The sequence below is a fragment of the Tetrao urogallus genome (assembly GCF_951394365.1).
Source record: "Tetrao urogallus genome assembly, chromosome: 2".
NCBI classification, from domain to species: Eukaryota; Metazoa; Chordata; class Aves; order Galliformes; family Phasianidae; genus Tetrao; species Tetrao urogallus.
In genome coordinates, this window is record NC_136814.1 from 31,415,722 (window position 1) to 31,442,574 (window position 26,853).

Sequence of the window (26,853 nt, forward strand, 5' to 3'; positions counted from 1 at the left end):
CACATGATCTTGGTACAACAGCTGGCTCTCTCCTCTGCTATTTATTATTGAAGTTCTCTGAGAACTTTGTTTCAAATACTTGATACTGCTGTGATTCAGGAAGAGAAGGAAATACAACTAAACAAATTGATGAATTTGATCAAATAGCAAAGGGAGAAGTGGGAGGTAAAAGTCACTTCTAAATGACCTTATAGAAATGTGCACAAACTTTATTTTAATTCAGGGAGTTCTATGGATGCAAATGGCAATATGAATATATGGTAAATATATGAGTTATAATCCAGCCTTTCATTAGGAGCTGACTTGAGAAATGTGGCTTGCATTTCTGGAAGACTAACTCTTCATGTTTAGCACTACAACTTAATATTTTTTTTAAAATGCATCTGTTCTGGTGTTTGAGGACAGCTCAGCAGAAGGCTCTTGCACAACTGTGTTGTTTTTTTCTTTAATCAGGTAGAATAAAAAGCTATCTGCTTTTTATATGCTATATGGAGCAGGCAACGTGATTCTCTGTGTTTAGGTCCCTTGCAACATAGGTGCAAAGTTGCAGTTTTTGCTTTAGACACAGCTGACATAATCTCTGCATTGTTACACCTCCTGTATGTGCACAGCATGATCTAGAAAGTGAGTTATAATGGAGACAATCCCACTGCAAGGCTGATAGAAAAGTAAAAGCTGTGCACAAAAGAACAGTATACACGACATACATTAGAGATGCATTGCATTTCTAGTTGTGTTTGCATGATTTCTAGGTGATGAGTTTTATTAGTACAGACTTTTCTTTAAAGAGTCTTTAAGATAGCTTAGAAGCAAAAATGCTCCCAATTTAGGGCCAGGCTGAAAAAGAGATCACTATGTATGTCAGCAGCCAGCACTACTTGGTTCTGTTCTGTATTGTAGTGCTGAGAACAACCAGAATTGGATAGTTAGCTAGAGGGCAAATGGATAGATGCAAAATGTGCTGACTTAACCCACACACACCCACCCATGGGAGGAGGGACTGGTGCCCAAAGACTATGAAGTTAAAAACAGAACTGAAGGACTCTTATTTTTTTGATTGTTAAAAGAGTTAAGAGTACACTCAGTAGCTATGGATCTACAATCATAGTAGTCTATAGCATACACCACCAACTCCTTTGAGGTAAGGAGTATTAGTCACTGCATGTTTGCAGTTTTGTGATGTGCTAGGTCCAGCTCCATTGAAGTCTAGGTGCTACTGAAGAGTAAAGTTAAAATGTTAGCAATTTATGAACCTGATTGCACTGGCACCCAGGTTAGGAATTTTTGTCCTGACTTCTGGCACAATTTATGGACAGGCCTTCTCAGCTGTTTTACAAATGAATTGAATAGGGAACAATAGCTGCACTCTTCCCTTCTTGCCTTTAGTCTTCTTTTTCAAAAGAAGATTGATCTTGTTCACCCATCCACTGCATGTACAGTTGAGCACTTTGTTTACCATGCCCAGACAATTCTTATCAAAATCAGCTGTTGGTTCTTTGCCCTCTGCCAACCTCTCCCTTAACCCTGGCTTTACCTGCACGAGTAGTCGTGTAGGACTAGGGACAGATTGTGTTTAAATAGCTTAGATAAGAGGCAGTTCAAGTGATGGCTGTTCCGTGTCTGGCAAATTCTTAAGATATGGGAGAATGGTATATTGGCACACATACTGCTGCCAGAACAATCTCTTTGCAACTGCAGAACTACATGAGACCTCAATGGGCTTTGAATATGTGCATGGTACTGAGATGATCACTTTTGAAGACAGATTCCATTTCAGCTCTGACTTTAATCAAAATTTCATATCGTACAGTTACATTTAATAAGTCTATTTGACTCCATCATCCAGATATTATTATAATCTATGGAGAAAAGTAAGATATTTGGAGGATGTAAGTAATTGCAGAGTAGCTGTTCTATGTAGATCAGCTGACCTGTGCTCTTGAAGTCTCTATCTGAACTGACTAGAAGAGATTCTGATGGTAATCCCACATTGTATGTATTTATACTGGGTGATAGGAAACCATGTCATAAATCACTTGTCTTAATGCAGAACATAGAACACAAGCATGCGTATAAATCTTAGGATGTTACTTAGTAGCAGAGGAAGCATGGTATATTTAGGCTCCTACAATTTGGTTATTCAAACTCATAACTCTTGGGGAATCTGTCAATATTTATTCTGCTCAGATAACAATTATTTTCTTTCTTAGATTTTCATTGTTAGTTGTTTTAAAGCAGTTACAGTGCTTCCAAGGTCTGTCTCGTCTACCACTGATACTCTTCTGATGAGTAAGCTACTCTATCAGTGGGTGGGGGAAGAATGAAACTGGGAGAAAATAAAGCATGGAAAACTATTCATAAAATGCATTAATTAAAAAAATCAATCTTAAGCACATAGTATTTTTATTCATTTTCTAATAAGAAGTTTCTATGACAGATCAAACTTCTGCTAGTTCAAAACCATGTTACTGGCGTTTCCACATAACAAGAGCTTCACAGGAAAAGAATGGAACAGGTTCAGAGTATCTGATGCACAGGAAGCTGTCCCTGTCTTTATTTCAGGAAGTCATAGAATACCCTGACTATGAAGAGACCTGCAAAGATCACAGCCCACCACCTGGCTCCAGGCAGCACTGTCCAAACTCCAGGCCCTATGTCTGAGAGCATTGTCCAAACATTCCTGCAACTCCAGCAGCTCAGGGCCGTGCCCACTGCCCTGGGCAGCCCGATCTGGTGCCGGCCACCCTCTGGTGCCAAACCTGTCCCCAGCCCTGACACAGCTCCGAGCCGTTCCCTCGGGCCCTGGGGTGGAGAGCAGAGCTCAGCGCTGCCCCTCTGCTTCCTGTGAGAAGCTGCAGCTGCTGTCAGGCTTGTGAGAAATAGTTGCAAAAACTTTCCTGAAATCCAAAGCGATGATACCTTGGTAAACAAGGTGGGCGATCTTGTTGTAAAAGGAGATTAAATTTGTTGAGTCACTTTGAACTCTAATTTTGTGCTGAAAAGCACATAAAAAAGAATCCCCATTTCTAATGCTGTTACTGTGCACCTCAACACCGTATGCATACAAAGCCCCCCGAACAAGAATGAAGATGCAATGACACGCAGGTCCTGTGGTACTTTGTATGCCTGGTAGAGCCAAATGCTTTCATGGCAATTCCTAATCACTGTTAGGAATTCAGTGTGGTGTACACATTCAGGCCAAGAAGTTTTAAAAATACAGAACTATTGCAGAACTATTACAGAACTATGTGCCTTTGCACATATTCAACATATCTAAACATCACAGATTTCAAAGCCAATTCTGTACTATTTAAAAAAGAGTGACAGTAAGACAGTGCAAAACAAGGTTTTATAAAAAAAATACTTTTATTAGACTAGTACATGGGTTGTCTTGAATGCAGTTGGCATTATAATGTTGGTACAGTTCATTTAACCTAAAATCAACACTACTGAAGATTAACCTCAGGAGATATTTATCTGAGAAAATGCGATTAAAAATAAATACAATTTCTTTTTCTCTCTTTTATTTAGTGTGTTTTGGTAGTATAATTTAAACTAGACAACTTACCTAATAGAGCATATCACTAAGCAAAGCCAGAACTTAACTGGAACTGAATACTGACAGTCTTATTCATCTATTTTCACTTTTGATTTGAAAATGATTCCACCATTACATTTGTTTTTCTATTTTCATTAATAGAACTATTTTTCACTTGGTTTTCTGTAACAGCTCCATCAAGGAAAACCACCTTGAGTATTTAGATATTTCAGATACCTAATCCAGTTCTTTGGGTAATTGCTTCTAGGAAGATGCCCGATGGATACCTTGTCTCTTTTCTTCTTGTTTTTTATAGCAGATACCTTGTCTCTTTTCTTCTTGTTTTATAGCAGCATCATAATAGCATTGCCCTAACTGGAAGCTGGTAGTCACATCCAGCCTGGTACGGCACTCACAATGGAAAAGTATATTTAGGTGTGACCTCTACAGACCACACTATCCCCTGAGTGTTCAGTTACAGCATTTTTTTTCATAGATCATAAATATAATAAAATAACTGGCTAAAACCAAGTGCAAAACAAAGAACAGACTTACAAAACAAGAGACCTCTTAAACAACAAGCAGGCTCAGCATCCTATTTCAGAATGATGCAAAAGCAAGAAAATACAAGCCTCAACTTACATTAAAAAATGGTAATCTGGTAAATAAATATCCTTCCAGCCCACAGACAGAACTGTGAATTACTTCTATTTATTATTTTACATCAAAGCTGGGTCAGAAACCTCATTCTGAGGCAAGTTCTGTCAGCCTGATGCCATGCAAGCAGTGCAGTTAAATTGCTTCTACTCTGGGATGCTGTTGTAAACAAAGTTGTTTTCCTTCAGTACGGTTAAAGCAGATTACTTCAACTAAGTTATCTTTCCAGGGATCCATCTACCCTTTTGGATACACTTCCACTTTTAAGCAATATTCCTGGCGGGCTCAATGACCTTCATTATTTTTCTCTTAGTCTTTCATCATAAGGAATGTCATTAGCAATGTTTTGCTCATAAGCTTTACACCAGTGACTGTTTTCATGCTTTCAATGGCAAAACGAAATCTTAACTTAGGCTTCTTACTCCAGTAACAAAGGCGTGTCCAGTCAGTCCCACTGGCTCATGTCACACGTGGCAATTCACTTGTGGCTTATGCCTGTTTCCTCATAGGTACAAGCAGAGCTTGACTCTGTACTCAGTCATCCTAGCATCTCAAAGGTCTTGGCTACATGACATTAAGAATGTGGATGGTTCCATCATTTTTAAGAATTTGATGAAAGAGACTCAAGCTTGCATTAACACGTCAGTCTATTTCAACGTTGGAGAAACTTGGTTTCATGGAAATTAAACTTATTGCCAAGTAATTTAATGCAGATTAACACCCTCCTCTAAACAGAATCCATGACACTATGTGAAACTTTCTTAGTTGTATAGAAGAAATGTACCTTTGTTTACATAAATTTGATACATTTCTTATGTACATTCACCCAAAATTCTTATTTCTTTTGTATTAAGTATGTGAAGTACAGCAAATTTAAATTATTAAGATAATAATCTGGGAGAGAGAAATCTTGGTGTTTCAGAGGCTCATCTCTGTAACATCTAGTTTCAAATGTTCCACCAAATGCACATACACATTAAGAAATTGTATACAGCACTGTAATTGTACACATGACACCATTTTCCAAGTTTTCCACTTTCATGGAAAAGCGTCACGAAAGCCATTTACAAACAACTAACACCTTCTCCAGAGTAAATCACATGAAACACAAGTGGAAAGGAGGGATTGTATAGCAGTGCTATTCAAACAGTCAAAAAAAAAAAAGCACTGATGCTGCAGCTGAATCTGAGTGGTCATATTCCTGAGCAAGACCAAAAACAGTTTCTCCAGTGAGTCTGATCAAAATTCCATAATAAAATCAGACAGAACAATAATATGAGCTGCCAAAGTAGTTACGGTACAGTAAGATGATCATTGAAAATATCCCTGTTGTATCAATTATGTTCCAACAAAAATCATCATATGATTTACAAGCACACTGCTTATTTGCAGCACCAAGATGATATCAAGTAAAAACTTATCCATTGAGTTCCTCTGATAAATGGTCCCCCGTACAAATGCAAATCTGTGTGTACACTGAAGTACTTTTAGCAACAGGTACAGATTCCATAAAAGTCACTGCAAAGACTGAAAAAAATGCTAAATCTTGAAAAGGGATCAGAGAAAATCACTTCCTACTGGTTTGCTACATAAGTTCTATCAATAAATTCTGATCTCAGGAATAGCAAAACTCACTTCAGTTTCTGAGATAAGATGGACTGTGAAGGTCTGCAAATTGCATAACACCTCACTTTCATGTTTTTAATGTGCTGCGGGCAAGGTTCGAACTGAACTTCTGCTGAACTTACAGGTCAGCAAGGCAAATAACCGCCACTGAATGATCAAAACATTCTGATTTTCTTTTCCAGCATAGAAACAAGGGACTTCCATCAGAGACAAACACGTTTTAGCCAGTCTGTCAAAGTAATTTCCAGATACAGGCAGTTATTTTAAGCTAACTGCGCTTGAATCTTTTATATGAATCCAATACTCTGTTTTTACCCCGGTTCCACTGAAAACCTTGCTCTTGCCCACCCACTGCTTAAGAAAAACATGAAGTACACGAGTTGCAAACCCTAGGGTCAGATTTTTATCAGGAGCACAGCCAACAGCTCCCTGCCGCGCCGCAGCCCTCAGCGTGCCTCGGTGCCGCCCGCCGCACGGTCCGTCCCTAACTTCACCTTGTGCTCTATCTTCTGCAGCACCGCCGGCAGGTCGAGAACGGACGAAATGACGTAGTGAGGCACCGGCGAGGCATCGGCCGGGGCCGCCATCGACTTGTTTAACCAGACGGTCGCTCTCAGGCCGGCGTTCAGCCCTCCCTGGATGTCTGTGTCGAGAGAGTCCCCCACCATGACGCACTCGGCCGGCTGCACGCCCAGGAGGTCGCAGCAGTAGTGAAAGATGGACGGCGCGGGCTTCTCCTCCTTCTGCTCGCCTCCCACCACGATGGCGTCGAAGTAGGGCTGGCAGGCGCACGCCTCGATCTTCTCGCGCTGCGTCTGCCGGTCGCCGTTGGTGAGGAGCAGCAGGCGGACGGCCTTGCGCAGCTCGGTCAGCATGCCCCGCGTGTCCTCGGCCAGCGTCAGGTGCCGCAGCCGGGTGGCCTTCCACAAGAAGTAGCACTCCGCGGCCAGGCTGCGGTTGGCCTCGCCGCCGATGGTCTCCTGGATCGCCTCTTCCCAGTGCGAGATCCGCAGCTCGGTGATGCACATCTTGGCGGGGTCGTGGCACTCCTTGAGGAGCTTCGCCTGCACCTTGTCGCAGATCCCGCGGGCGTCTCCCTCCCCGCAGTGGTGCTTGGAACGGAGGGCTTTCACCACCTGCAACGCACAGAGCACAGCCCGTCCGGACACCGCCGCCCTGCCCCGCGCTGCCCGATCGCGGCCGCCCCCGCGTACCTCCTCGATGGCGCGGCGCCCGGCCGCCGCCGTATCCACCAGCGTGTTGTCCAGGTCGAAGAAGACAGCCTTGACGCCGTGCACCCCCATGGCGACGCCTCTCCGCCCCGCGCCCGAGGCTCGCAGCCGGGAGCGCTCCGCCCGCCGCCGCAGCGCGCAAAGCCGTGCGTGGCACGGAGCGGCGGAAACCACCGAACCCTGCGCCTGCGCCCGGCGCTAGGCGGGGCCGCGGGGGGAAGGGAGTTCCGTAGGACGCGGGGTGGGGCTGCCAGCAAGGCGTGTCCTCTCACGTCTTTATTCTACTGCTAGTAAATAAACTTATCGAGTTACGTAACTCAGGCCAGGAATGGCTGTCAAAGGGGATTTCGGTTCTCTCGGCGAAGGCGGCCGTAGGGTTACATGCACCAACGCCGAGCCGCGCTGTCCGTGCCCCGAGGCGTAAGCCGGGGAGCGCTAGCTGAGCCGTAGCGCTGCAGGCAGGCAGGCAGGCAGGCAGGCAGGCAGCGAGCGGCCCGCCGCGGCAGGGCGCTGTGAGGGAGGCGCGGCCGCTCACCCGCGCTCCCCGTCCGCCTTTCGCTTTCGTTTCGTGCCGGCTCCGCGCTGCTCTGGGAAACGGAAGCGGGGCTGCGTCCGCGTAGCGCTGCGTGGCTCTTGGCGGTGCGGGCCGGCAGAGACAGCGGAGGTAACAGCGGGCGGAGGGAGCCAGGCGGCCGTGGGAAGCGGGGCTCGGTCGGGGCGTACCTGGAGTTCCCGTTACAAAGTAACCGTCACTGATTTATCTGCTTTTTTTTCTGTAAGCTTTGCTTTTCGCTTCCTGTTTCCGTCGTGCGTGTCACGGATCCTCCCAGCCTCGTAGCCTGAGAGTGCGGGCTGGAGTGCCTCGGTTCTGCTCTGAAGGAAGCAGTTTTAATTCTTTATGGAGAAACGTTGCTAATTTCTCTCAGCATCCACTGAGTGATTCAGCCTCTTCTTTTCCAGGAATCGGCTGAGAAATCCTTCATCACTAAACTCGTCGTTCTGCTTTCTGAATCTCTAATCTCAGAAAGTTTAGAATACAGTTACAAGCCAACTTACATGGAGACTTGAATGAGAAATCAGTTACTTCGCTGTGACCGTTCTCCTCCTGGCACCATTTTGTCCTCTGTCACAGCAGTGCTCTGGCAGAACGCGAGCTGTCTCTGTAGCACTGTGTGAGGCTCAGGCACAGCCCTGAATATTTCTCTACAGAATCTTTTTGTACTCAGATATTGCATCGAGATGGACCGAGAGTGTATGAGCAAGATCAACAACTACTGCCAGAGGAATAAGTGCAAGCTCGAGTACGTTGATGTGGACATGAGAGGCCCATCTCATGAACCTGAGTAAGTTCACCACGCGCGCCAATGAACATCAGCAGTAGGTAAAACTGGGTGAAGACTGCAGTCAACAGAAGTTGATTTGCTGGAAGGGTGGCAGAGCGCTGCTTGCAAACACCGATGGGTGTGCAGGAAGTGTCATTGGGCACAAAGGGCCTGTGGGAAACTTACCTCAGAGCTAATGGTGCTTATTGGGAGCATCTGTTGCTGGCGGTTGTCTTGCGTTGATGCTTTTTGTCACGAATCACCTCGTGAGGTGGGTGGATTGCAGCCAGCGGTTTATTTAAGTAATTTAAGTGCTGTGGTTTTTATAAAGTTTTACAAAGTAATTTGGCGACTTGTATTTCTAAGAAGGTTGGGTATACATTAATTCTTTGGTTACCAACATGTTTTTGTGTGGCATTTTTGAACATCTGTTACAAGAGAAGGGTCTTAAATTGATTTGCTTTTATTTGTGGAGACAAATGCAGAGGATAGAATACGTAGGGTTGTTTCTTGTTTGAAGACAAATGCACTGTCTGATGTCTGCTGTTCTTTCCCTTCCCACAGATCACAGATACCCAATGTCTATAATATTTCCTTCTTTTTCTTTGCTAGTTTGCATAAAGACAAATCTTATGCTCATAATCAGGATGTTTCTTTTAAGTGGTGGTCTCCTGTTGCCAGCCTGCACTCTGTGCTGTCTTATTCTCAGACCCTGAGCAAATTATTATCTGTCTCTCAAACCTTGATCTATCATCTTTTTTTCCCTCTCATGCAATTCATACTTCAAAAGGGATTGCATGGGACTAATAGAATGTGTGTACAAATTCAAATCCAATTAATTTCATTTAAAAAAAAAAAAAAAACTTTAAAAAAATTTTTTTTTTTTTTTATGTTCTCTTACATTAAAAATATAATTCAACCTGCTGCCTTGTATTTGTGGGTGATGTAAACTATGATAGTGTTATCTAGGAAAATCCTGTATGGCTCAGGCTCTTCTGAGTAGAATGCAGTGTTGGGCTGCCATAATAAGCTGACCCTATCAGGTGCCTCTGACACTCATTCTCAACAGACAGAATCGGAGGAGCAAAAGTGAGGAAAAACTGGGGAGTTAAGAAAACTGAGGCAAACTGTATGTGCAAGCAAAGCAAAATAAGGAATTCACTCACTGCTTCCAATCAGCAGGCAGATTATTAGTCATTCCCAAGAAAGTAGGTCTTCATCACACTATTGGCTGCTTGGACCCACTTCATCCTCCTGTCTTTCAACTTTTTTTGCTGAGTCATGTGGTATGAGCTGGGATAGCCTTTGGTCAGTTGGGATCAGCTGTCCCCTCCCAACTCCTTGTGCACCCCAGCCTCCTTACCGGCAGGGTAGAGTGAGAAGCTGAGAAGGCTTTGATAAACTGCAAACATTACTCAGCAAAAGCTACCTTGCCTTGTAACAATGATGACCTCATGCATTCTTTAAGAATTTTGCTTTTAGAAACACTACTAGAACTAGTATAGAACATGCAGTTGTGGTTAGGAAGATGTTTTTTAAAATCTTTACTATAAGGAACTATGATAACTAGGAGTCAGATATAACAAAAACACATGATATGGATATGGGTAGGCATTTCTTCCTTGATTGTTTCTTTTCCATCATGATAATCTTTCCAACTATAGCACCTGTAAAGTAACATCTTAACTGCGCTACTCTTCCAGCTGTACCAGCAGGCACGCTTTTTTGCTTACTAAGTAGTGCCTGCAGGCATTACTGGAAGGTAAGCATAGTGTCATTTCTGAATGCACGAAATCAAGTTTAGCTAATTCTTTAGCATTCTCATACACATCTCAGCACCATAAAACTATGAATGCTCAGATACCTCCACAGCTAATTTAGTGCTTTGTACATATTAAAACTACATCTGAAGAAGTTTTAAAATATATTTGAGACAAAACTTACCGATGTTACAGGGAAGTTTCCTTTATTGCAGGTTTACAGTTGTGGTTAGAATAGATGGTAAAGACTATGGTGCAGGCACCGGTAAAAGTAAGAAGGATGCAAAAGCAGCAGCAGCAAAAAAAACGTGGGACATGATTGCACAAAAGGTGAGCAAGCTGTATGATTTATGTGTTTATTTTGCTAACAATGGTTGAAAATGAATCTCTGAAAGTAGCAAAGAAGTTATCACTGTTTAATTTAGAAGAGATTACAGTTACTTATGTTGGTTTTGTTTTGTCGTATTCACTGTTTTTCTACTTTTTATTTTACCACTTAATTGTGTTTATTATTCTACTATAGGGTAATATCAAGAGTACTCCTTTCTGTTTGTTTGTTTTTTGTTATAGAGAGATGAGGTAATTCATTTGTCTTTAAGCTGCCTTAGCATATCCAGAGTGGACAGCGTTCCTTTACTATCTTGGCAGCTCTTCTGTATACAAAGTCCTTGGAACACATACAAGCTACTATTCAGTATGTGTTGCCACTTTTCTCTTAAAATGGTTTACTTTCACTTGATCTGATTCATTCTTCTTGCCATTATGTTCTTTACGGTACAACTGGTTCTATATTGTCTTGATTTATTTACATTTGTAAATATGTAAATTTTTACATGCACAGGAGCAGTTGCAGCCCCTGCAGCACCAGCAGCTTCCTGTTGCCACCCCTTTTCTTGGTTCTGGTCCTTACATTTTTATGAGACATTACACTGCTTGTTCCCCGCCTTTTGCTAAAAGAGGTGGCAGATACACTATTAGGTTGTTACACACCCTGTTGAAATGCTTTGAAAACTTATGATTGTTCTGAAATTCAAAATGTAATGATTCTGGCTTGTGGTGACTGTCCTCTGTCATGCCCAAAGTTGCACAACAATACAAACTTGAAATTTCTTAAAAGTATTTTGAAACGTTGGCAAACCTTGCAGCTGTATTAGTTTTCATGTGCAGCTTATATTAAACTACTTACTAAGCTGAAGTTTTTAAGTTATCTATTGTATTTGCCTTATAGCAAGATAGTCCTTCGAGTGTGCTTGCTCCAGATCTAGTGACATCTCCTCCATCTGCGGATGTGCTACCTCCATTTGACTACATCAGCCTGCTAAATAAGTACTCACAAAAGACACTGCAGCTAGTTGACTACAACAACATAAACCGTTTCGGAGACGCCCATGCTCCAATGTAAGATGTACTTAGTGTTCTTTCTTGCTTTTAATACTACTTTGCATTTTCTAACTTGTCATTAGGTAAAAGCAAAGATTGATGGGAGCAGGGGGATACCATTAGGAAGACTGATTTTAATGCAAGGGATGGTACAAAACCATCTGAGGCTAATGGGATCGTTAGTGCTGCTCCAAGGAACACTATGGGTTCAGAAGTGTATCTGAAATGCTTGTACACCAATGCATGCAGTATGAGGAATGAACAGGATGAACTGCAAGCTTTGGTCTTTTCCCAAAGCTGTGATCATCAAGACTCAGTGGGATAAGTGTTGTGACTGGATTGCTGGAACAGAGTGCTATTGGCTGTTCAGAAGGGCAGGGCATAAGAGGAGAGGCTAAGAGGTCTGAGTCTGTTCAGCTAGGAGAAGAGTTGGACTGATACCCCATTTGGAGTAGTGTGTCCAGGCCTAAGGGCCCCAATACAAGAAAGATGTGGAGCTGTTGGAGCAGATCCAGAGGAGGGCCATGAGGATGATCAGGTATTAGGAGGAAACTTTTTACTCAGAGGGCGTTAAGGCTCTGGCACAGCTGCCAAGAGAAGCTGTGGGTGCCTATCCCTGCAGGGGCTCAAGGTTGGGTTGGATGGGGCCGTGGGCAGCCTGAGCTGGTGGGGAGCAGCTCTGTGAGGGGCAAGGGGGTGGAACTGGATAATCCTTAAGGTCACCTCCAACCTAAGCCATTCTATGATTTTGTGACATAATAAAGTGATAGCCAGTATTGACAAACTATCACTTGGTTGGTGCCCTGGCACCTCTATGGACCTCTGCATGTATTTCAAGGACCCCTAGGAATCAAGTGTGAAGGAGAAGACTGCCTGTGTCTCCATACGCACTGTGGTCAGTGAGTTGTGCAGACATTCCAGTTAATGACAGCTGAGGGGTGATAATATATGTGTGTTTAAGATGTCTGGAAGATATCTGCTGGAGAATTTTGTTTGCAGAATCAGTCCTTTTAAAACTTGCACGATAGGTAACTTGTGATTGTGGGTGCCTATGGTAAGATGCTTTGAGTAGTTCAACCTTAAAAAATGTGTAAATAAAATTATTGTTACTAGTTACATTAAACATATATTGGAAATTCACTCCTGAAGATGCATATATCAGGTTTCTTTTCTATAATGTCAGTTAACTGTAGTGTTTAAAGTCATTAAATTAAAACTTGTAATATAGGTTGTAAGGAGATTTTATTCTCTGTTATATTTTACAGGTATTCTTGTAGCTGTACAATTAGTGGTCATGTATATGGAAATGGCACTGGAAACTCTCTAGCTGCTGCAAAACAAGCTGCTGCAAAAGAAGCATGGAGAGTGTTAGAGGAGCAAGACTCTTCAAGAGTATGTGCTATAGCTTGCCTTAAGACTGAAGTTAAATTCTTTAATCCCTTAAACAAATTTCTTTATTTTGTATAAAAACATATTCTGTAAATTCTGCTTAAGGTGGAAACAATCCACCTTATGTTGGTTGGGCTACAGGATTCTGTTGTTAAAATTTATCAGGTTTTCTGTTCAATTGCTGGATTAAAAAATCTCACAGTTGTTATGTGTGTGTATTTCAGAATATGGTCTGATACATGCATCCTTGAGTGGCAATGTATATTAAAAAAAATTCTGACTCCTTCCTATTCTAATATGCCATTTTTCTGTTCTGTGAAGTCACAGAACAGAATTGTCAAGCAGGCTGGCCATAAGCATAAATCTGCTGCCTTCTGTTGGATCAATAATCTTTGAAGTATGAGAATGGCAAAAGCGGGAGTTAAAATCAAGAGCTGACTTCTGTGGTGTCCCAGGGATGATTCTAGTAAAGCAATTGCTAACGCTGTCCTTTAGGAAGCAGAGCTGTTGTCTGACAGCCATTTTCTTTCCATACATGCTCAAAAGCATCAGAAATTGAATACTGATCCCAAACCAAGCTGTTAACAACTGCCACTTAGGACCTTCCTCTTAGAAGGGTATGTTTTTGTACCAGGGATTCTTTAAGTGATTTTTTTTCAACTATTCTTTTTTTTTCCCCCCTTTTTTCAGCTGAGAAGTGATAACTCTAGTTCTATGTTTTGTGAACTTATTAATTCCTCTGGAGGGCAGAGTCAGTCTGAGTCATGGTAAGTTGGGTTCACTGGTAATATGATAGTAATACAAAATATTTACTGATTTTTAGGGGCTCATGTGGTCTGATCCAAAAATACTGTCTTAGTTTCTTTACTGAATAGTTCTACCACATTTTTACTGTAACATAAAATGAATAAAGATTCTCCTACCAGCAGTGTTATTTCATGACGTTTCTAACGTTTGTTCTTCTATTGTGACGCATTTGTAAACGTAGTATAACTCTTTCAGTACTTTTCTGTACCCAACATTGATTTCTTTTATTTATTTTTTCCTTTTTCATTCTTCATAAATCTTCATCTCTACTGAAGAGAAAATTTGCTTAACAAAAGTAAACGAGCATGTATAATCTTTTGTTTGCAATTTCAGAATCTTATGTCAAGCCTTTAATGCCTAGCAGTTAATTTGACAGTAACACCATTACCACTTTGACATTCTTTGTGGCAATGTAAAGCAGTGTATTCTTAGCTGGCTGCACTGCATTGAAATAAACCCCTCTATTTCATTTGTTTAATTAAAGGATGTCATACTTCTTAGATTTTGTAGAAATGGAGGAGTATATTACAATGTTACTGTTTTTACTAGCTCTCCTGATAAAGTTTTGCAGTTTAAAACAGTTAGGACTGTTAATACTTTCACAGGTCTTTTAAATAAAAGCTGGCTTTATTTCTATGCTTCATTTTTCACTGCAGAAAGTTTGTTGTTGTTCATGATTACATACTTTCACTTAAAATCAGATTTGTTATTTTCCATAACAGGGGAATTACCTTTAGAGACTCAGCTACAAACTTGACAGAAAAAGCAAAAGACATGTCACTATCTGAAGAGCCTACAAATTCTTGGGTATAGTATAAAAATAGTCCTCATAATTACATTTTAGTCTCTCAATAGAGTAAGAATTGCAGAATATCCTGAGTTGGAAGGGACAGTCCTCAAGGATCAAGTCCAACTCCTGGATCATATAGCACCACCTAAATTCAAACCCTGTATCTGCTCTGGGGAGCCTGTTCTAGTGCCGGACCACCCTCTGGTGAAGAATGTTTACCTAATCCCCAGCCTGACCTGATGCACTCCTGAGGCAGCTCCATGCCTTACTCGGGTTCTGTTGCTGTCTCGCAGAGCTCAGCGCTGCCCCTCTGCTTCCTGTTAGGAGCTGCAGCCACCATGAGGCCTCCCCTCAGCTCCTCTACTCTGGGCTGAACAAACCAAAGAACGTTAGCTGCTCCTCACACGTCTTGCCCTACAGACTTTCCACCATCTCTATTGCCTTCCTTTGGACATGTCACTCTGAAAATAATGCCTCCTGTTTATTTTCACAGAAACTGCTACAGGTAGTGCAACTGTGCTCTGTCTGATGGAGCAAATTCTCAGTTACGAAACTGTTTTCCAATACAGTCACCATCATTAGCTGCATTTGTGCCAGCAGTGAATGAGAGCCTGCATGCCATACTTGTAAAAATCTGCACAGTAGAGGGGACCACTGTCTTTGTCACTAGTGCTGAAACACACCACCCACCACCCCATTGTGCTTACATCCATGGTTTGGTCTCCAGAAATGTCCAGAAAGCATCAGTGAATGCCAATGGGTGCAATTTTTTTTCCACATGGAGGAACTGAATTAACACGTTTGCTTTGTATGTGCTTCCATGTCAGATGCCGTTTTGTCAGACTGCCCCTCTGCTGTCATTTGTCACATGACAACAAAATTTAATGGAATATTGTCAAAAAGGTTCAACCTCTACTGTTGTACCATCAACATCTGCTTCTGATGCCATGGGCCAACATAATAAAATAAGAGGCATTACTTTTGGAGCAGCCCTTGCAGTTTGATGTCCTTCATATACCATGGCACTCAAAACTGCGCCCAGTGCTGGAGGTGAGGCTGCACAGAGCAGAGTAGGACAACCCCTCTCCTCGCCTGATGGTAGAACATCAGAACCAGAGGCACCCCAGGGTACAGTTGGCCCTTTGGGCTGACAGTACGCTGCTGACTCAGATTCAACTTGCTAACAACCAGAACCCCCAGATCCCTTTCTGTGGAGTTGCTCTCAAGCATTTCTTCTCCCAGACTGTACGCAGATCCAGAGTTACCCTGTGACAGGTGCAGGATCCAGCACTTGCTCTTGTTAAATTGTCCAATCCTTAAATTTTAAAGATTTTTCTGCAAGGCCTCTCTACCTTCGAGGGAGTCAATAGATCCTAATTTACAGAAGGATCACAGGACTTTACTTCAAGTCCTGCGTGTAGTTCATATTTGAATTCTACTTTTTTTTTTTTAATAAATATAAGACATTAATGCATTTGTAGGTAAATCTCGTATACTTTCACAGTCACATTTTAACCTAAATGCAGTAAAAATACCCAGGCTATCTAATTTGACTTTGTTTCTTTTTTTTTTCTGTAGAGAAATGTGCCATGTTCTGCTGTAAAATCCAAAAGGTACGTGTTTATTTCTAGATTGCACCATTCATAAACTATATTTAAACCTACTGTAGTGGGTTTGTTTGTTTTTTTTTTTTTTGTATCCAACAAGTAAGTGCCACTTTTGGTTGGTATGTTTCTTTTCTCTTGTCACATATTAGAAAAATGGCTCACTATAAATTTTATTTTTATCTCTGTTAAAGAGTATTGGCACCTAATTTTAATAATGTGAGAAGCGAGCAGGAAAAACTGATGTCAAATATCTGCAGAAATAAGAGGGAGGCAGATGATGAGTATACTGTGGATGAAAGGTAAGGAGTTTTTTCTAAGATGTATACAGCAATTACAGCGTGTGGCGGTCTGGGTTATTTATTTATAATAGAATATGAGAGAATATTGCTGTAAATGTCATCTTCAATGAAAATTGATATTTGAGATTTGTTTGTTGGAAATTTTAAATGTGCTGTGACAACTGACTTGCAATGATATTTATTCAATGCTTACAAACAAGAGCGATTTATGTGAGGATGAGAGGGAAAGTATCCTTCCAGCTTTCAAACAAAATTTCAACTGAAGCACAGCAGATAACATTGTCTTCTACTGGCACAGTGGTTATAGAATCATAGAATCATAGAATGTCCTGGGTTGAAAAGGCCCACACTGATCATCCAGTTTCAACCCCCTGCTATGTGCAGGGTCACCAACCAGCAGACCAGGCTGCCCAGAGCCACCTCCAGCCTGGCCTTGAATGCCTCCAGGGATGGGGCATCCACAACCTCTTTGGGCAACCTGTTCCAGTGCATCACCACCCTCTGTGTGGAAAATCTTCCTCCTAATATTCAACCTAAACCTCCCCTGTCTCAGTTTAAAACCATTCCCCCTTGTCCTATCACCATCCACCCTCATAAACAGTCATTCCCCCTCCTGTTTATACGCTGCTTTCAAATATTGGAAGGCTACAATGAGGTTTCCCCAGAGCCTTCTCTTCTCCAGTCTAAACAAGCCCAGTTCACTCAACGTTTCTTCATAGGAGATGTGTAGAGAGATGTAGGTTACAAAGGTTATCCATAACATTAATAAAAGAAAATCTATCAGATATGCTGGTTTATGGCAGCCTATTATTGGTATTCTTCTTGATTCATCAAATCGCCTCCTTGTTATTATCTATTATCTGAAATATTAGCAAATACTATTTTTATTTCTCTTGTTGTACTGTGGGAAAAGTTCTTCATCCATACACTTACTAAAGATGGAATAGCTCATGATTAGTTGGACTTGCCGTCTACCTGGATTAAAACAAAAAATTGAAAGGATAGGGAAATGATACGAATTTGTCATCTTTTTTATCCACAGAATGGTTGAGGTTGGAAGTGATTTAAGGAGATCATCTCATACAATCCTCTGCTTGGGCAGGATTATCTAAACAGACTGCCCGGCATGATGTCCTGACAGGTTTTGAATATGTTTGAGGTGGAGAGTTTGCTACATCTTAGGGCAACCTGTTCCAGTGCTTGGTTACCATCAGAGTAAAAAAGTATTCCCTAATGTTTAGATGATGACTCTTGCATTCACTTTGTTCCCATTGTCTCGTCCTGGCACTGGGTACCACTGAAAAGTACTTGCTTCTATCTTCTTTGCACCCTTCCTTCAAGTATATATATGTGTGATATCTATAAATTTGGGATTTCCCCCTGAGCTTTTTCTTCTCAAGGCTCTCAGTCCCAGCTTTCTTAGCCTTTTCCCAATTATCATGTTAGAAGAGAGGGTATTTCTCAAGTTCAAAGTTACTTTGAAGAATACTAGGACCTAATTCTTAGAAATATTTTTGTGTTCTCTGTGGTCACTACTAATGCGAGGAGTTGATCTCCTTCTGCCTGGAGCAGGACCAAACTTAAGCTCAGCATCTGGATGAGTCTCTTATCCGTAGGTGTAGGCACTCAGATGAAGTACTGTGGGGTTTTTTTGTACAAATTTTGAAATATTTACTACAAGTAGGATTGGCATCCATTCGTTCACATTTCAGACGAGAGCTGCAACTACTGATTTTAGAGTTGAGTTCCCTTGTGTTGTTTTTTTTGAGTGATTCATACCTTTGTATGTATTGACTGATTGTGGGACAGTGACATTTCAGCAGACGTATTACTCTTATCAAGACTGTTCTTTTACCTTGTAAATTTAGTGTTAATTAATCTTCAATTGGAGAACTCAATCTCTCTCTCTCTCTTATTTTTAAGATTTCGTCGGGAGTATAAAAATATAGAGCCTATTGGTAAAGGTGGTTTTGGGAATGTTTTTAAAGCAACATCAAGGACTGATGAGAGAACCTATGCAGTCAAACGAGTTGAGTTAATAAAGTAAGGATTGCATATCTGCGTTGTTTTTGTTGTTGTTCACCTGTTTTTCTTTTATGACATCCTCAATCAAGTTTCTCATTATTTAGTTCTGTTATCTTTTTAGTAGTCTGTGTAACATTTAAGTGACTTTCATTATTGTCTTTCTGATAGATTGTTTATTTCTACATTAGGCTGAAAAGCACATGCAACTCTTCATTTTTGCATGCACTGGAATTATTTTAGGTGCAGCTGTAAGAAAGTAGATTTAGTAAGCTCTGCTTTCTCTGAACCCACTTGTACAGAATCTAATGAATTCTATTTAATACTGTAGTATGTGTTTAAAGGAAATTTGCTGCTTAATAAAAACACTGCAAGCAGCAATGTTGCTTCTGACAGGGCATCTTGTCTGAAAATCTACTTATCCATAATTCATAATGACTATAGTTAGGGGAAATGGATAAAAATGAAAGTAATACATTTTGTGGTATGTAATTGAAAAACACTTCACACATAATATGTAAGATTGACACCTTGTCCTTTACAAATCTCCACAGAGAATAATGATATCAATTTTTTAAAAGGTGATTTTCTGTAACTGGTACCTGGTTGAATACTTCAACAGCAGCTGAAAAACTTGCATTTCTTTTCAGTAATCTATCCAGAAAGTTTCAAGTAATTCCCTATGAAATAGTTAACTTAAATTTGGAAATAGTCATCCCCTACAATATGTAACTGGGGTCAGTACTGAAAAACATCTTATTGATTCTTCAATAAAGACTGCTAGTCTTCACTATGCAATTTAACAGGAAGTGTAGGTCAAATTTACTAACAGTTCATTGGGAAGATTTACAAACTTTTGTATAGGTAAGCAAACCTTTTTCAGCATTTTTGAGTGGGGCTTTTCTAATATGGTTACAGCATTTTAGCAAATGAAATAACTGAACCAATGGGAAAAAACAAACAAACAAAAAAAAAAAACAAAAAAAACCCAGCAGTTTGTAATTACAGTTCTGACCATACAAAAACATTGTGCTATTTTTCAAAATTGATGTTAAACTATCTGCTTACCACTACTTGACGTCATGTCTTTCAGTTAACTCACTGTTTAATTTTTGTGGGAAAACAAAAACGTGCAGTTTGTTTTGCTTGTGACTTTTTCTCTTCTCCCAGCAGGAATGTGAAGCGTGAAGTGAAAGAACTCGCAAATCTTGAACATGAAAACATAGTGCGGTATTATTGCAGCTGGGAAGGGACTGACCATATGATTTACCCAGAGTCAAGGTAACTACAGGACAGTCATTTGCACTCACAGACTTGTTTGCCTTAGTGAATTTTGTATAAGCAATCATCAGCCTTTCTTTTTACAATTCAAATTCAAAATGCACAGCCATAAATGCGTTCAGATACTTACATACCTAGTGTAAGGAAATAAGGTGTAGTACTTTTCAGATGGTTTATAATTAAATACCTTCTTGGTGAATACTGTACATTTTGTAATTTTACCTTTCTCCTCTCTCTTGGCATACAGAAGTTGCTGAATCTATAGGAAAGTGTAAGAATGAAGAATTAAAGATATGAGGTTAGAATTAAAATAAAATTTTCTGGTAGTTGTCTGCCAAATCCCAGATTAGAAGTTTCCCTTTTTTTTTTTTTTTTTTTTTTTAAATCCCCTTTTCAGAATTACTGGTCATTCAGTAACTCGTAGACTTGATTATTTCTCTAAATTTGCATTTTAATTGTGATGTCTGTTTTTGTTGCAAACAAAGAGCTGTTGAGAGTAGATATACATAATTAAAAGCTCTTTCATTAGAAATAGTCTTCCAGCATTAAGAGTTCTGGGCAGAGAGAAGTGAGAATTTTACTAGTAAGTTAGGTTATTAAATTTTCATAGTTTCTATGGTAAGTCTTTTTCATAGCAATGCATTTGCACTCTTTCAGGTAGGTCACTGCATATAGCCATAAAATATCAGCGCATCTGAAATTATACTTGGTGTATATGTTCAGTGCATTCAGAAAAAGGGAAATAAAATGGGCAGCTAAAAAAAAAAAAGTTTCATGTGAAAACTCAGCCATTACTGTCTTGGAGTCTCAACATCACTCATGCATTTCAAATGATTACTGGATAAAAGAAAAACTCCTCAAGGCTGAAGCTTCAGCCTGAAATTCCACTTAGTGCCCTGACTGCAAGGAAGTGTTTCCTCCTCCTCTCCTCCATATTGTCCTTTTCCTTCTCATCTCCAGTCTTATTCTATGGGCTGGTAGTTAGGGAACACTTCCAGAAAGTGTGAAGCTGCCAAATCCGTGAATGTATTTCACTTAGACTTCCAACTTTCAGACTCACATGCTTATCATACAGTCACAGAATGGTTTGGGTTGGAAGGGGCCCTTAAAGATCACACAGTTCCAACTAACCCTGCCATATATAACTTGATCTTTCAGTACATCAAATTGCTCAAAGCCTTGTCCAATCTGACTCTGAACACTTTCCATGTATGTAAAACATGATCACCCCTTCTTTAAAGGACTAAATTTAAAAGAATGTGATCATTTTGTGTAAGAGGGGAAGATTAATGCTGTGCGTAGTGGACCAGGGGTTTGCAGTAGTTCCTTGAGGGTGAGATGTGACTCAAGTACACTGCTATTTCTTCCTTTATAGGACATTCTTCTCCATATGGGGGAACGGGGGAGGGAAGAATTGGGGCACTCAGAAAATTTTCAGTGTGAACAAGGAGGTAAAGAGAATCTTCCACGGCTATGTAGCAACTGAGTAAGGATTGCTTGTTTTGGAAAGCTATGTAGTTAGATCTAGTACACAGTGGTATAACGTCTTTTAAATCTAGAATAACAATTAGAAAAAAAAAAAAAAAAAAAAAAAGTAGATGGCTGGGTTTTTAGTTTCTTTGTTTTTTACCACTGGGAAAACATGAGAATCATTGATGCAGTGGCTTAGGAAGAATTGTATCTTGTCAATTTTAATATGATATATGTATATATATATTTTTTTTGCAGTAAGAATTCTGTCATAGCAGTTCCTTGCCTCTTCATCCAAATGGAATTATGTGAACAAGGGCCATTGGAAAAATGGATTGAAAATAATAGACAAAACCAAAACTATCATGAGATGGCACAAGACAAATTTTCACAAATACTGAAAGGAGTGGACTATATTCATTCTAAAAATTTAATTCATAGAGACCTCAAGGTAAGTAGAGTAGGAAGTTGATTTCTAAAATCTTTGAGAAAAGTAGTATTTATTGGAAGTTTAGAAAAATGTAAATTGTTCTAGTCTTTGCTTACTCTAGTACCATGCCTCTTTTGATAATACAAGCATTTTTTTTCCCCAATTTCTGGTTGGATGTCATTCTAAAATCAGGAGGTGAACTAAAGGACCTTAGAATGCAATACTTAAAGAAAAAAAAAAATTAAAATAAAAAAATAAGAAAATCCAACCAAAACCAGTAGCCATCAGTTAACAGGCATTTTCAGTGTATTGTGTGTTACTGGGTCACAAGACAGCCTCTTAGAAGAAGGAATACTAACCATCTGTGGTAATAAAGCAATTAAAAGGAAGATGTGAGTCTAGGAAGTTGTCACTTGTCAAATTTTAAAGGGACGGTATATCCTTATACATACTGCGTTTGATAAAAATTGTTCTAGTATCATGTACTGTGTACATATATTTGAAGGCTAGTTCTTTGGATACTATCTCACTATCTCCACAAGTGCATAACCATCCAATCTTAAGAAAATATTTTTAAAGGACAAAATTCCAAGCTTTCACTGCTTGATGAGCCAGCTATGATGTTGCTTATAGTTTTAAAACCAGTCCTTTTGTGAAACAAGTTGTTTGAGTGGTGATGTTCCTAAATTCTAAAAATGCCTGCAGTAGGTCACATTAAATATTGATTCAGAATATTGTCCTCATATAATAATTAATTCCAAATACCTGGGGAGTATTAGAATACAGAGTTGATACAGTGATCCTGATCTTGATGCATATTCCATTCCTCTCAAGACCTTCTGTAACTTTAAATTCATAAACTTCTTGAGCTAGAGGCTGAAATCTTCTTCTTTGCATTCACAGTGTCCTTCCATGATGTTCCACTCCAAGAGTGCCCACTCTTAGACTCTTGTCTCATGGGCACATACATTCACTATCTCCTAGAGTCCCTTTTTTTTGAGGCTTATTGCTACAATGCTGAAGTGAGCCACAAATATACATTAATTTATATAGATATCTGGGGAAAAAAAGGTGTGCTGAATGCTTTGTCTCCACTCATTAGTTCTTACGTCTGCATTTCTTCCTTCTTAATCCCACTGTATTTTCACCTCAGCTCTATCTCCTGCTTTTCTGTATTCCTATGAATCTACTGCCCCAGTCTTTCATCTATGGAAACTAGCTGTAATCTGCTTCCAAGTTTTATTTGCTATCTTGTCTGTCTGCATTTTAATTTAGGAACTTTTGTCCCAATTAAATCTGTCAGCTTAGGTGCTTGGCATCTGAGATCTCCCAGAATCAAAGCTGCAGAATAGGTTCAAGCTTTCTTCATTCTGAGATCCACTTGTGCCTGGCATGAATGAAGCCTTCAGATAGCGTAGCGGTGAGACACCATAGATACTGTTAATAAATGCGTGTGGGCTTGGTTATACTTGAAGAGAAGAACTGTGCTGGGCATCCTTGACACAAAGATCACTTCCTGTAAAATTTTAAGTCTCTCTCCCGCCCTTTTAGTCCACCAGATTTTCTTTGAGTAAAAGACAGGATGAGGCTGCTTGGTTTTGCTTTAATAACATTCAGAAATACAGTTTACCATCTTTGGAGTGATAGATGTTTTGGGAAAATTCATTAAAAAAAAAAAATCCAATTCTATTTCATTTCCTTATGACTTTATCAAATTTTAAAATGATAAGCTCAAAGTGATACCTTGAGATGACTGTAGTAAGTCCCAACTCTGCAATTAATCTAGTACAGATAATCCTACTGTGTCTAGGGAAAAATCTACAGTTTGAGTGGAATTTCATGTAAACCTACATGCTTTGCCCTAGTGCATAAAATCCCAGGGTCCAGATTTAAGACTAAAATGCATTTGTGGGTATGACAGATGATATGCACACTGCAATTGGAGAACACTGAAGTGTGATACAGTCATGACACCTAGTTAAAAAACAGTTATTGTAGCATATGCTATTTCAAATAAAGTTTGCGTGTTTAAAAATGAAGTTAATTGAACTTTCTTGTTTCCTACCTCCCACTGATTTCTTAAAGCTTAATTTCTGTGAAGAATTAGCAGATTTTTATGGGGAGTACTTCTGTGGTTGATTATGCTTGATGATAAACCTTGGTCATAAAATGTCTAACTAATTGACTTTTTTTTTTTTTTTTAATATATCTATGTATACGTAGCCTCAGAATATATTCCTATCACATGAAGGTAAAATAAAAATAGGTGACTTTGGTCTTGTGACTTCTGTGACATATGACCCTCTGACTAAGAACAGAGGAACACAGTCATATATGGCACCAGAACAGGTAATTATCTTGCTATATTATTTGACTTATTTGTGGGTGTTTTGCATTATCAACTCAGCACTGGTTGTGTTCAACCTTAATCTCAGTACTTAACCAAGTTGCTTGAAGTTCCCTGATATGACTGTATGCAAGTATAATCTTACTCTGGAGAGGGTAGTCTACAACACAATGGTTTAATTTAGCTAACCTGCTTGTATAAAGTCTGACACTGTAATGTAATTTAACAGGTCTGTAGCAGAAAGGGTTAAAGATTAATATGAAGATGAAGTAATGCTGGTCCTCTATTAGGTGCCAATTTCTACTGATTTCAGATTTTGCCTTCAAGAAATGCTTTCCAGCAGGATTTCACAACTGTATTTTCTTGTGATCTTTGTAGTCTGGGGACAGATATGGAAAGGAAGTAGACATTTATGCGCTGGGATTGATTTGGTTTGAAGTTCTTTCTGCGTTGGTCAGTCATCATGAGAAAAACAGGGTATGTAATCTTTAAATAAAAAAATAGTTTTGCACTGACATTGTTTTGCCTTGCTGCTGCTATCTGTCTTATGCTAATTATATGGCAAAAGGAACCTGTACAGCTACAGTACCATCTCTATTTACAGACACAAATGAAGGAAAAAATGTCAGGCCCATTAATCCCTCTTACTTCAGTTAAAATGTAACAACTGAAGAAACGTTACTGGTTTTATTTTACTTATGTTCTAATTATGTGCTGATTAAAGCCTGACTATTCTTAGGTATGTACATATGAAAATAGCGAAGCGAGTCAAAAAGCTAAAACACACATACAAAAACAGTTCAAATTTCTGATAAAGCTTTTTGTTTGCTCAGAGTATTGGAAAAGAATATTTCTCAGTGTAAACAGAAGTCAAAATTGTAAGAGTTTAGTCTGTGCCATACTTTTCTTTACTGCTGAGTGGGGGGGGAAAGAACAAAGTCAAAACATTTTCAGGTTTTCAAAATGAAAACAAAAGTGATACGAAATATATGGCTTTCTTCAAATTGTAAACAAAATGGTACTTCCACAAAGAAAACAATGTTACTTAAACTTTGCTTGAAAATGTATCTTTTATGTGTGTTTTATATTTTTCTTTGCATGTTTGTAGTAGAACAGCATGTATGCTCAAACTTACATTTTTGGAATATAAGGAATATATACATATAAGATATAAGGAATGTAGATAATGAATATCTTGTCCAAAGTAATTATTTTTTAAGATATATGCATGTGGCTGGACCCAGAGGATCATGCACATTGTTAGCTGACTCTTTGCTAATATAAGCAAACCACATCAAAGTATCTGCTTGACTCACAGATTCATGGTGGTCTACTTTGATACATGGATACATGGTTAGTCTACTTTGTCACATTTTCTAAAGACACCTTGTGCCTGCTTACAGCCAACTGCAAACATGTCCCCAGTCCCACGGTGTTCGAAGGGCCAGACTAACTGGAAACCCTAATGTGAAAAAATAGTTGTTACCTAGCAGTAGTGTTTGAAAGCATATATTTAGTAATCCTCAGCCTTGCTTTGAGCTCCACCTAGCATTTTTTTGCAGTGACACAGAAACAATTGTGTAATGCTGAACAAGGTAAAAAGGAGGAAGCACGCCTGCTTGGTTTGCCAGTAAAACATCCAAACACTGTCGAAGTGGGAAACTGTCTTCTCGCATTGTGTGTGTTTTTTAATGTGGGCAAGAAGATACAAAACCATTACTTTTAAACTGAAAAGAGAATGATAATGGCTATGAATTAGAGGTTTGCCAAAACAAATGCATCACTGTAGATTCTGAAGCTTTTCAGCTTACACAGGGACAAGTGTATAAATAAGACAAAATGGAGTGCAACCAAATGACAAACTTCCAAACTTCTGTAGTTCCTTTTAGAAGCCTTACTTTATATTCTCTTAATTACTTCAGTAAATGATATGGGTGATAAAATGAGGTAAAGTATAATTAAGGAAAGCATACTGAAACTGTTTATCTTGTATGAATTTCAGGTATGGCAGGATGTTAGAGATGCTAAACTTCCACTGGACTTCACCAAGCAATTTACAATCCAGGTACGGGATTTCAATGCATTATTTCAGTTAATTTATTTACACAATCGTTTAAAAAAAAATTACTCAAACTTTGCTTTTTTGCAGGTACCCATAATCAAAAAGATGCTTTCAGAAGACCCCTCAAAGCGATTGTCTGCATCTCAAATACTCGATATTTTGAAGTCTGTTGATAAAGACAACTCAGATAAAGCTCATAGTCACTAAATGACATTTTAGAAGGCTTTCAGACTGTGCTGTCTAGTGGCCTGTGATTCAAACCTTTCTGAATTGTTCACAGTGATGTTTATATTAATTACTAGACTTCTTCCATTTAAGACCAGAGGAGTCAGTGTGCTTGACTGGAAAGCCTACTTTTTGCAGAAAAAAAATAGATACACATGTGGGTTATTCTTGACTGAATTTTACTTCTTTAAGGTGAATTTTCTTCTCACTAGGTACTTCTTGAAATACCTAGCACCTTCACTACTCTAAAATTTAAAACTTACTTTTTAAAATCACGTCTTCCTTGAATATTTAAGTATTTCTTTCTTTCCCAGAAGCTATTTGTTCTGTACTTCTGAAAACCTCCGTTTGTTTTTTGTTTTGTTTTCTTCTTTCTTATAGGAACAGGTAGGGTCCTGTTAATACAGAAATACTCTCCAAGTTTTCTCAGTAGCAACCATTCAAAAATCCTTCTCAGGAGAGCACCTTAGACATCATCTCCTATACTGTAAGGTTTTTATCAATTATTATGGCATTAAGACATTCTCACGGATTACAGGTGTACTGAGTAAGGCCAACTCTGCTGGCCTTACTGTCAGCTCAACATAAGGTGTGAGCAGACTGACCATT

The 26,853-nt window shown here is 39.6% G+C and overlaps 2 protein-coding genes across 2 annotated transcripts; one reads left to right on the plus strand and one right to left on the minus strand.

Moving 5' to 3' along the window:
* Positions 1–6,267: 6,267 nt before the first annotated feature.
* On the minus strand, positions 6,268–7,125 carry NANP (N-acetylneuraminic acid phosphatase; the record flags this gene model as incomplete). Its single annotated transcript, XM_079550540.1, has 2 exons — positions 6,268–6,957; positions 7,036–7,125. 2 exons carry the CDS (start codon positions 7,123–7,125, stop codon positions 6,268–6,270), a joined length of 780 nt encoding a protein of 259 aa, XP_079406666.1.
* A 1,167-nt stretch (positions 7,126–8,292) lies between these two features.
* Positions 8,293–26,226, plus strand: EIF2AK2 (eukaryotic translation initiation factor 2 alpha kinase 2; the record flags this gene model as incomplete). The annotated part of the gene is made up of 15 exons (XM_079550528.1): positions 8,293–8,396; positions 10,351–10,465; positions 11,364–11,533; positions 12,781–12,907; positions 13,595–13,671; positions 14,434–14,518; positions 16,080–16,114; positions 16,300–16,407; positions 18,331–18,450; positions 19,600–19,710; positions 21,439–21,631; positions 23,834–23,959; positions 24,336–24,434; positions 25,960–26,022; positions 26,107–26,226. The coding sequence occupies 15 exons, from the start codon at positions 8,293–8,295 to the stop codon at positions 26,224–26,226; spliced, it is 1,653 nt and encodes a 550-aa protein (XP_079406654.1).
* Positions 26,227–26,853: the final 627 nt, after the last annotated feature.